At 39.0% G+C, this 12449-nt stretch overlaps 1 protein-coding gene across 1 annotated transcript; it reads right to left on the minus strand.

The window, feature by feature from the left end:
* Window positions 1-3352: 3352 nt before the first annotated feature.
* On the minus strand, window positions 3353-4285 carry LOC125362039 (olfactory receptor 491-like). Its single transcript, XM_048360694.1, has one exon. The coding sequence runs from the start codon at window positions 4283-4285 to the stop codon at window positions 3353-3355; it is 933 nt and encodes a 310-aa protein (XP_048216651.1).
* Window positions 4286-12449: the final 8164 nt, after the last annotated feature.

Below are 12449 nucleotides of genomic sequence, written 5' to 3' on the forward strand. Positions count from 1 at the left end.
AAAAAAATTACATAGTCAGAGCTGATGGAGTTGAGAGAAAGGAAATTGGATAAGGTATGTTTTTAAGAGACATAATGAGTCCACAAATTCTGTCAATAGAGTCACAGAGTAGAATCAATCACAACTCCAAGGTTCTCAACAAACTAGATAGAACCACTAGTCTCAAAAAACAAAACAACAACAACAACAAAAAAAACAGGAAGAGATGTGGATAATGACAACAAGGAAGTCATTTACATTTCAGTGGGAAAACAGACTCATTGGAGTGTCATTAATAGCCTAAAAATGACTAAAGTTAATAATTAATAATATATAAGTAAGAGGGAAAATCACCAAGATGATTTGTGAAAGTTATCTCCTAGTTTTCCTAAATTTCAGCCAGAAAATTAATCAGTTCATTATACATCTCAAGAAATAGATAAAAGAAAACAAAGGGAGACTAGTAAATTATAGGTGGCTCTCAAATATTCTTCTCTATTGATCCCACTTCTCTGAGCCTCAACCTAACAACTTCCATCCTTTATCCACTTTCTAATGGTATGACACTTCCATATTGACAGTGCTCTTTGGATACACTAGGAGGTGATCAAGATTGTGTCCCTATGTATTGTTGTTGTATTTTTTTTAATTTCAAATCTACAGATTTTCCTTGGGTGCTTTCTTGATGCTAGATGCTATTAGGCATCAAAGACACTGAAATGTGAAAGACATGATGCCTATCCTCAGAAATTTAATGAACATAATGACACATGCCTGAAGTCAATGCAAATGAGAAGACTGAGATATGAAGATTTCTCTCAAGACCAAAGCCTGGGAAACATAGTGAGGCCCCATCTCAGAAAAAATAAAGAGAGAGACAGAGAGAAGGAAGGGAGGGAGGGAGGGAGGGAGGGAGGGAGGGAGGGAGGGAGGGAGGGAGGGAGGGAGGGAGGGAGGGAGCAGGGGAGGGAGCAGGGGAGGGAGCAGGGGAGGGAGCAGGGGAGGGAGGAAGAAAGGAAGGAAGCAGGGAGGAAAGGCAAGGAGAAAATTTGTTTGAGCATTTTTCCATTTGCTTTTTTCAGAGATGTAATTCTCTTTTTCATAAGTTCCTATTATTTAAGAAGAATAATGGGGCTCATCATGACACCTTAATACATGTAAAATAACATACATTGGTCACATCTACCCCCATTATCCTCCCACTTTTTCCCCTTACATCATCCCATTCTTAGTGCTTTATAAATATTCTTGACACAGCCTACTCTTTCATGACAATGTATCATTTCTAATGCTATTTCTTTTAACTAGTACACCTTGCCATTATTCTTTCCTTGCTGTATGTAGTTATGTTGCAAGACTAAGTTTTAGTGATTTATTCTACGAAAAGTATTGTTGTGCATTCCTGGCGGGGGAAAGTGCCTCTCCCTTGGGCTTACTGCTCCTCCCTTGTTTATCACAAGTCCATGAGCCTAATTTTTTAAATCTGAAATGAAGTTTTATTCAATATAATAAATGTGTGAGGTCAAATGTTTAGGTGTTTTGTAATCCTGAATGCCTGGCACTTCAATAAATGATCAGTAAACCATCATTTTAAAACAGCTACATGTTTTAAGTGTCAGAATATATCAAATCCTTTCCACATGTTATGTTTAATGTTAAAGTTTTTTGTTGTAAATAAAGCACAAACCAGAGACATTTAAAAAACAGAAGAAACTGCTCACAATATGATTCTTCCATAATATTCTGTTTAACTTATCTTTGTCAACTTTAGGACTTTGTTTTGTATTTTTGAGTGGGAAAAAGTCATTATGTTCTACAGTTTCATTTGATAATGTACTATAACCTGTTTATGAAATGATAGCCCCTCTGTATAACACTTTCATAATGACATTATTTTTATTCTATTTTATTGTAATAATAAAAGTATTATGGTGAAATGAGCTACACAACTTGTCAGTGTGGACAAGAGGGAAAAAATGGGAGAGAGCGAAGGAAAGGTGACATCGTTCAAAAAGAAATGTACTTATTGCCTGACTTATGTGACTGTAACCACTGTGTACATCACCTTTGTAATAGTAATAAAAATTTTAACTTTCAAATAAATAATTGTCATGTATTATGATGGTTTTTGATTTTGTTATAACATTTTAAATAACTCCAATCCTCTATGTCTCTCAATCCATTACTTGAGGAAGGAAAATTAGATTCTAAAGCTTCCATTCAAATGCCACTCTAAATCTTCAATTCAGTTGTCTCAACATTTGCTTTGGAGTTGCCATGCTTCAGGAAATCTTCTTTCTACAATAAAAATATGTAGTACCACCTGGGATGTTATTTATAAGATTTTTTTACAAGTTCTAATTTATTTATAGAGCTGGATCTATGGAACTAGACCTGTAAAGACAAAATTGCAATGCTTAGGTATGAAAGCTCTACAAACAATAAAATTGACATTATGCTTAATGCTTTACTGTTTTTAATATGTGTGTAAATATGCCTAGAATTCCAGTGAAATCCTGTGATTCTGGTGTCAAGACCAGATTTCCTAAATAATGGGAATCAGTCTAGTGTTCCAGCCACACCAATGTATGCACAAGTGAGACCACTTTAGCAGGAGTCTGGTGATTGGAGGAAAGTGCCAACCTAGCCTGGGCACCACTCAGCCAATCTTACACACCACTCAGCCATTCTTGCACGGAATCCTTATGCTGACATTACTAACTAGACTGATGCTGATATTATACTGAAGGTTAAGTACACAGAGCATAGAATTGAGTCTATATTCCTCTGAACAAATGATTTAACCTAAGAGCCAGTATTTATCAGTGAATTGAATGGAATTCATAATCTCCTCATCATAGTAGATTTGTTTTGGAAATTAACTATAGGATCATAGAACTTTTGGAGCTAGACTCTGATTTCCACTGTTAATCTCATTTTCAATGATTCAGGAATATAGAAATAGTCACATATTTGAACCTCCAGAAACACTTCTTGGTAAAAAAAAAATACTAATAATAATGGTGCCCGAAATAAGACAGGAAAGGATAAACACTGATTAACATGGGCAATAGATGCATTTGATGTATTTGGAATGAAGTCTCTCATAACAGGAAGAAAGAAATTATTGCTTGGTAAATTAATTAAAGAAAGAAAAAGTCCCTGACAAAATTTCCATAATACTAATAATTATAACTATAACTTTATTGATTTCAAGATGCCTTTCAATTGATATAGAAATGTATAAAGGTAAGAGAACACATAAATACAACTTACAAATCAAGCACTCTGCTAAGCTGCATGTAGTAGACAAGAAACGTGACATGGGTAAATAAAATCCTCACATAGACATATTAAATTCAAGCAGCAGATGCTAAGAATACATTCTGACAGTCATCTTCCTCAGGGCCTGCTTCACATCTCTGTTCCTCAGACTGTAGATCAGGGGGTTCAACATGGGGATCACAACTGTGTAGAACAGAGACACCACCCTGTTCTGCTTCGTGGAGTAGTTGGACTTGGGCATCACATAAATGAATGTAATGGTCCCAAAGAACAGAGTGACTGCAGTGAGGTGGGAGGTGCATGTGGAGAAGGCCTTGTGTCTCCCTTCCTTGGAGCGCATCTTCAGGACTGTGGTGAGGATGGATATGTAAGACAGAGCAATGACAAACACTGTGAGCACAATGATGGAGCCGGAAGAAATGGACGGGATAATTTCAACAGTGGAGATATCTGAGCAAGAAAGTTTCAACAGAGGAGAAAAATCACAGAAAAAGTGATCTATACGATTGGGTCCACAGAAGGACAGACTCAGCAAACAACTAGCAAATGTACCAGAATTCACACAACCACCCAGATAGGAAACTGCCACCAAGAGAATGCAAACTCTGGGGGACATATGGGTGGAGTAGAGCAGGGGTGAGCAGATGGCCACATAGCGATCATAGGCCATGGCAGCCAACAGAAAGCAGTCAGTTGTCCCAAACATCACAACAGAACAGAATTGGGCTTCACAGCCAGCCACAGGGAGGGCTGTTCCACGTCCAAAGAAACCTACAAGCATTATAGGTGTCACTGCAGTAGAAGACCCAATGTCCACAAAAGCTAGATGGCTGAGGAACAGGTACATAGGGGTGTGCAGCTGAGAACAGCTTCTTATTAAAGTGATTATGCTGATATTGCCTACTAAAGTGACAATATACATCCCTAGAAATATCACAAAGAAGATGACACAAAGTGTAGGATCTTCTGTTAAGCCCAGAATGATGAACTCTGTCACAGTGGTGTGGTTTCCAACATCCATCTTGGACCTGAAGTTATTCCTGTGGAACAAAATGAGTACTTCATTTGGTTTACATTTTCATTCTGCATGTCCTCATATTCTTTGTTTCATGGGGTCATTCCTGGCCCTCCTTCCTCAGCCCCACCTCTTCCTCTGCTCCACAACACCAGGGTGTTATCCCTTCCTCTTTGCATAAAAGGAGCATGAGTGAGCCTCATTCTCTTTTTTTCTCTTATCTTTATTAATGTTATCTTATCTTTAATCTTCTCTTATTTTATTAATGTCATCTTGTATAAAACTGTGTCAAGTCTTGATTCCCTAGGCTGATCTCTCTCCCAAAGTCTAGATAGGTATTTCGATCATCTACTTGGGTTCTCATCTTTACCCACAATCCTTGGGAATCCCACAAACATATCAAACCCAAGTGGTGCCCCTCCCAAACCCATTGCTTTCTTTAGCTTCTTTGTCTATAATTTTACATCTGAGAAATGACACCAAATCCATCTATTCTTTTACATCTACAATTTGAGCATCTTTTAAAATCATCTTCTCATTACCTAACAAAATCCTATTGACTCTGTCAACAACTTAGTTCTTATTTTCATCTCCCTATTGTCCCTTCTGCATTTCTAATGTCCCTACAGAATGGGACTCAGAGTTTGTACTCAAGGTTTGAACTCAAGGCCTGAGCACTGTCTCTGAGCACTTCTGCTTAAGGCTAGCACTCTTCAAACCCCGAGACTGAAGAAATGCCTATGAGCCATCCCAGCATTAAGCACCTGGACCTTCAGGCCAGGCCAGATGACCAGGAACCACGTAGGGGAGTAAGAGGGTCACATTCTGGTGTCACATCCTAAATGGAGCCACACTGTGCTTGCCCTTTCAAATTTAACCAAAGCTGGGAGATCAAGGGAAATAAGAGGCTTGCCCATCTCATGTCCCTGCCTGTGTGCCTTCTAACTGAACAGAAATTTGCATTCTTTCCTTTGTTACCTGCTATTTCTGTTTCCTATCCATACTACCTCCCCAGTAATATGGAAATTCCTCCTTCCCGGTAATAGGTCAAACTGGGATTATGCTCCAAATGGAACTTTTCTGGCATGTGCCCAGGGTGTTTGTCCTATGTCATTCATATCCTCTAGTCCTGCCACCTTGTCAGCCTTTCACCTGATCTCCCCCTTTTCAAGTTCCTCTTTAACAGGATAACAGCCCTCACTCAGGACACTACCTGGGAGCATGTCAAGGCAGTGCATGCAAGCAACCAAAGGCTTCCATTACACTGCCCTTCCCTGCCCAGCACAGACCTGCACCCTGAAGACCCCAGCCCCAGTGACTCCTCAACACACGCATATCAGCAGAAAGTAGCCAGAAAAGACCGGTGTCACTCAACTTTTTATACTCCTTCAGGGTTTCAAATGATGGGAATCTACTTTATTCTCATAACTCCATGTTGCTCCCCTCTCAGCACATTCTTTTTATGTATCCAAAGATCCTACATGGAAGCCATGCCTCTCCCCTCTGGGCCCATTGTTACTATGTATCCAAAGGTGGAATATGAAGGATTGACCTCCACCCTATAGCACAGACACCAGATGGAACCACAATATAGGAACCTGCTTGTACAATCTCCAATCCCTCAGGAAGATCTGTGCCCCTGGCTGTTCCTCAATACACAGTCCTCACCCATTTAAAAAAAAAAAAAGTGGGACTCATCATTTTATTTGCTTCTTTACTTTCTACCTTTCATTATTTTCCTTTTATCCTTCACAAACTATACTTAAGAATGATCTTTGCTATTAAAAAGCAAATGGGCAATTCAATCCATTTAATTCTTTCAGTATTTTCTCAGGTGTTCCTGTTCTAACATTGCCTCATCAGCCCAGAAGACACAATCCTTGCTGGCGAAGCCCTTCATGGGATTTTGCTCCGCTCATAGGATGTTTCTATCCACCCTCACACTGACCCAGCTTAGCTGAACTACTCACAGTTGTCCCATGCAATCCGTGTTCTCTCCTGTGTTCCACAATGAAAGGACTTTGACATCTGACCATCAATACTCTGTGTGACTTTCCACCCTCACGAGTATATTTCACTCCAGAAACTCCTCTGACTCTTCAGGATGGATCTGATCATGTTTCCTTATTTTGTTGACACCACTTTTTGCAGGACGGTGAGCCTTATCCAAACTACCTATGAGGCTGTTTCTACTTTTGGCTTTTGCATGACACAGCCTTAGCTGCTCAAGCAGTTGTTTTGTCTGCTAAAACTAATCAACACTGCCTGGGTTCTTTTGTGTGAATAGGTCTGTGGGTAATTAGGTCTGCATGTAAACTCTATTGCTGAGTACAAGGCTTCCAAAAGCATCAAGAGCTAAAATTAGTGAAAGTGATTCTTCTATTTTTTAGTTTCTCCTTGAACAAATGAAATTTCATCCTAAAAAACATTGATGAATCTAGCCCTTACCTTTCATTAGCAGGACTATTGATGCTGAATTCGAAATAGGACTTTGTAAAGTAGAGGTTGTCCGTTTCCTTTTGTATAGGCCATAGGGACCAAGAACTCAAAAATATGAACTGCTGAACACCACACTGTCCAGAAATGAATTTCCCTACCTGCAGTGAGGAAGATGGGTGTGTTTGTGTGCATGCAGGATAGAGAAGGAGTTTCTACTCCAACATAACAAGTCCTCTAAGGCTATTGCCGCTTGTCCCATTGAGAGAAAGGTCCTTCGGTGACTCATTAAGGTCTAGCTGGGCCTCCCTGATGGGACTTGAAAATGCCATGGTAACCTTTGGACTTCTCTTTCCATTTTTTTTTTTTTTAACAAAAGGAGACTGTTTTTGCTTCCCAGAATCAGTTTTGCGATTTGGAACAAATCACTTTGTTGAGCTGGGGTTAGAGTGATGCTATCTGAATTCTTTCCACTTCAAACAGCCTTGGAATCAAACCATGAGTTTCAAAGCTTGAGTTTTACACAAATTTCAGTTTATATTAAAAAACAACACTCTGCATGTTGCAAAAATAGTTTTTATTATAGTAGTTTGTGGTCGTTTTTAAGTTGTTTTGCAAAAATCAACTTTGTTCTTATTTTCCATTCTTTAAATTTTATTGTCAAGATGAAGCACAGAGGGGTTACAGTTACATTTCTTAGGTAGTGAGCACATTTCCTATTCAAATTGTTACCCCCTCACTCATTTTTCTCTCATCTTCCCTCTTCCCCAACTCCGATCCCCCCAAGTTGCACAACATATTGTCTTCTAAGTCCTGCTGTTGCATTGGTTTGCCTTTTACCCTTTGTCTCGCCATATTGTTATGGATAGTCATACAATGTAAATTTTAAGTTCAGCTTAACAACCTGTACACATGATACTGCCTAATTTTTATCACAAGTTTATTAAGTAGATTATTCCGTATTTTGAAAAATTGCATTTCAGTAATACTGTTTCTTTTAGTCTTTGAATATGGTATCTCACTCTTCATTTATCTATGTTTGTTTTTATTTACTTTCATTAGGGTTCTATAGCTTTTAGTATAGCCATCTTCTTTGGCATTTCAGGAGCCTATTGCTAAATATTTGGGTAAATGTTTCTATATTATACATTTTCTCCCTTAAAAATGTTCAGTCATTTGCTCTGAAATTCTTCAGTTAATTTGCATTATTTTTAAAAATCTTACATAGAATTTCTTGTAACTAATCTTATATTCCCATCAAATCTAGTATAATCTACAGTTATATTGTCTTTGCCATTCCCTATATTGATGATTTGTACTTTCCTGTTCAGTTTGGCATGATAAGGCAAACAAAATTAAGTAAGAAAATACCAAGTGCCAGGGTGGCTTACACTTGTAATTTACAATAAAGCAACTTTAAAGCTAAATATAACATGTGGAAAAGATGTGATATATTCTGACAGTCAAAACCATACAGCTGTTTTAACATAATGGTTTGCTAAGCATTTACTGAAGTACCAGGCATTCGGGATTACAAAACATTAAAAATTGATTTTACACACTTATTATATTGGATAAACCTTCATGTTCACATTAAAATAATAATTATATGCATAGATTTATGGTAAGTGAGGACCAGTAAGCCCCAAAGAGAGGCACTTTTCCCAGCCAAGAATGCACAATAATACTTTTTGTAGAATAAATCAATAAAACTTAGTCTCACACTGTAACTACATACAGCAAGGTAAGGATAGTGTCAAGATGCACTAGTTAAAAGAAGTAGCATTAGATATGTGCACTGGCATGGAAGAGCAAGATGTGAAAAGAAACATTTCTACTTCACGAGGAATGGGATAGTGGAAGGGGAAAGAAGTGGGAGGATAATGGAGGTAGATGTGACCAATCTGTTATTTACATGTATTAAAATGACATGATGAACCCCATTATTCTTCATAACTATTGGCACTAATGAAAAAGAGAATATATCTCCAAAAAAAGCAAATGGAAGAGAAATGTTCAAACAATTTTCCTTCCTTCTTTTTTCCTTCTTTCCTTCTTTCCTTCCTTCCTTCCTTCCTTCCTTCCTTCCTTCCTTCCTTCCTTCCTTCTTCCCTCCCTTCCTCCCTCCCTCCCTCTCTCCCTCTCTTTCTCTCTCTCTTTCTCTCTCTCTTTCTCTCTTTCTCTCTCTTTCTCTATTTCCCTTCCTTCCTTCCTTCCTTCCTTCCTTCTTCCTTCCTTCCTTCCTTCCTTCCTTCCTTCCTTCCTTCCTTCCTTCCTTCCTTCCTTCCTTCCTTCCTTCCTTTCTTTCTTCTTTCTTTCTTTCTTTCTTTCTTTCTTTCTTTCTTTCTTTCTTTCTTTCTTTTCTCTTTGACATTGGGCCTCTCTATGTTGCCCAAACTTTGGACTTGAGAGAAATCTTCATGTCTCAGTCTTATTCTTTGCAAACATCCCATCAGAATATTCTAACACATATTTCTTTCTATAATTTTCCAAGTGTAATTTAATTGTGGGGAGGTTGGCAGGTTTACCTCAGTTACTTGTTTTGAAATTCACACAAAACTCACCAAGTTGTACTTGTACAAGTTCTCTCAACTAGCTTTCTATGGAAAGTGAGTGTCTGACATGGAGAAGTTGGGGCCTGAATCAAAGTTCCCCTTCTGTGGTCCTCACATGTGCAGTTGACAATTGCATGTGACCTGACCTGTGTGTTAGAGCAACTGATGTGAGGACTTCACAAAGCTGGTGCCCACAGCACTTGTGTTATTTACTTTTGGTCATTGTTGTGGTGGAACAGGAACAGAGTACTTGAGCCAGCTCAGCTGTCTGTGTCCACATCTGTGTGAGTCATCCCCTCGAGGCTTTGTCCTTCCTGTTTATTAAGTTGAAGACTCTGCAGGGTTTGATGGGACTAGGGCTTGGCTTGAGATGGCTGCTGTTCTCATAGCTGGAATGGGACAGCGGCACAGGGTTAGAGCACATGCCTAATGTGCACTACGCCCTGGGCTCTCGCCCTTCTAGCCAGGCCCCAGAATAACCCTGCCCAAATAATTAAAAACAACATAACAATTGCAGCAACACCAACAATAGCAATGATTCACAAGGGCTGCAGAATATAGCCTAAAAATAAAGAGAAGCGCATAAGAATAAAAAAATGCATTTTTCATTACTTTTCTTATTTCTCACCTCACCAAAAATATTTTTAAAAGATAATAGCAAAACAGGAAGGTCAAGAAAATAGAGACTAAATTTAAAAAAGATATAAAGTAATTAAACTAGGAAAAAAGTAAGAGGGTACAAAAGGGAAAAGTAAAAAGAGTCAAATTCTTTTTTTAAAAAAAGAGAAAAGTCTGCTGGGTGCCAGTAGCTCAGGCCTGTAATCTTAGCTACTCGAAATCTGAGGATTGAGGTTCGAAGCTGCTCTGGGGAAGACAAATCCACGAGACTCTTATCTCCAACTACCAGCAAAAATTTAGAAGGAGAAGTATGGCTCAAGTGGTAGAGCAAGAGATATGAACAAGGAAGCGGAGGAACAGTGCCTAGACCTGAGTTCAAGCCCCACTACCCCATCACAGGTGTTGGCAGGAGGAGAAATTGAAGAGGAGAAATTGAAAAGAAAAAGAAAACCTTAGAATAATGACAAGAGGTTTGTATACCCAATTTTGTCCTTTAAAATTTTTTAATATTATTTTTTTAATTTTGATTTTTATTGTAATTATAAACTTGATAAACAGAGGGGTTACAGACACATAAGTCAGGTAATGAGTACATTTCTATTTGGGCAATGTCACCCCTTCTGCTCTCTCTCTTTTTCCTTCCTGTCCGGATTCACAAACTTTAGAGTTCATTTGGAACATGGTGTCTAGCAAGTCTCACTGTTAATTCTGTTGTTTGTTTGTGCTTACTGAGAACGGAGACAAGTGATTTGAGACTGAAGCTTTTTGTAATCCTCAATTGTTTGCAGCTGCCTTGCAGATTACAGAAGTAGAAACCACTTAGCAAGCAATGATTTTATTCTCTCCATGGTCCCATGGGCCAACTGCTCCCAGACAGGGACTAAAACTGTGCTGTCCTGTGCTAATTAATGAGATGCCCTGTAAGACCAAGCTCGCAAAGCAGCTTCTTTTCAGAGTGTTTTGAGCACTGGGAACATGCTGGCCCCAAAATAGGTTAACCACCTAGCATGGTGTGTATCAATCCCTAGGCAAAGATTCTCTCCCTAGCTTCCTGGGCTGGGTGTTACCAAGGTAAGATGAAGAATGAGTCACAATCCCAGGTCTTTGCAGGCGAGGAAAGGCCACAAGGCCAAAACACTAACTAGTTCAGCATCTTTTGACATATGTACTTGTGCTCCTTTAGCAGAATTCCAGTTAGTAAAGCAAGTGCAAGGGTGGAAAAGCTCTGATCCATTTAAGTGTTTCTAGTAAGGAGTTGATGTGGCATCAAGCTACCTTGGGAGCCACTGGGTGTGTGAGGAGGGGAGGAGTAACCCCCAATTACCATTAGTGGATGGGGAGGGGAACTGTGCTAAATTTTCTTATTCCCTCTGCTTACTCTGGCGGATGAATTTGAGGAACTCAGGATCTCCCCAACATTAGAAGTGTGCAATATTCCCCCCTAGAACGAGGATTGGCCCTTCATTTACAAAATGTCCTTCTTAGGACTTGCTGCACAAGAATGTGATAGGTCTTGGTATGCAGTGGTTAGGATGTACTCTGTGGACTTTTCCTCTCTGTGTTCTTGTCCTGGGACGCGGCTTACCCTGGGCAGGAGATTGAGGGCTGCTGAACGTCTCTGACTTGGCTTAGTGAAGCTGGCCATCTCCCTGACCCTTAAGCTGCTCCCTTGTTTCAGAGTAGCATCAGATACATGACCAGAGCTCACCTCATAATTATCCAGGGTAGTGCAAGGATCTGTGCATGATGGGCTCTCAGAGATTTGCCAACTTTGTAACTGGCTATTTGGAGATAAGTGTCTTAAGCACTTTTCCACCCAGGCTGGCTTTGAACTATGATTCTCAGATCTCAAGCTCCTAAGTAACTAGCATTACAGATGGTAACCACCAGTACCCAGCCATTTTTTTATATATATAGTTATATACTCACAGTGTGTTTGATTTACTGCTGAAAGAAAAATTCATTTTCATGTCTAAAATAAGACTTTGGGTTTTATTATTGAATGTAACATTGATTTTCTCTTAACATCTGAGATAACTTTTCTCTCTCAATGTCTGCATAGGAAAGTCACAGTGCAACAGGGCAAGTAGAGTCAAACAATTAACTACTGAACAATGTTGTCTGATTTACTGTTTCCACCATAGGTTTCACATGAATACACAGTTATATTCCAAATTACCAGGATTTCTTGGAGACTACACTGTAAGACACAAACTCAGTCTTTCAGCACTATCCAAACTTGGAACTCTTCTAAAAAAGTAAGTAGCTTAGAATTGGTTGGAAGGAATTAAATTCCAAAGACTAAAGATGTGTAATTTTTTGTAGAAAGACGTTGTTTACTCAGTGAAATGCTTTCAGAAACAGCTATTCACTTTTGATTTATTTAGGCAGTACTAGGTTTTGAACTCAGTGTCTTGTGCTCATTCATCTGGTACCGTACCATTCAAGCTATGCTTCCAGCCATTTAATGTTTTGTATTCAAGGGAAACTATAGGAAAAGCTTAGAATACCCACTCAGAAAATTTGGAGAGAACAACACAGTGCAGGGATTCATCTCAAGT

This window comes from Perognathus longimembris, chromosome 13 (assembly GCF_023159225.1).
Source record: "Perognathus longimembris pacificus isolate PPM17 chromosome 13, ASM2315922v1, whole genome shotgun sequence".
NCBI classification, from domain to species: domain Eukaryota; kingdom Metazoa; phylum Chordata; class Mammalia; order Rodentia; family Heteromyidae; genus Perognathus; species Perognathus longimembris.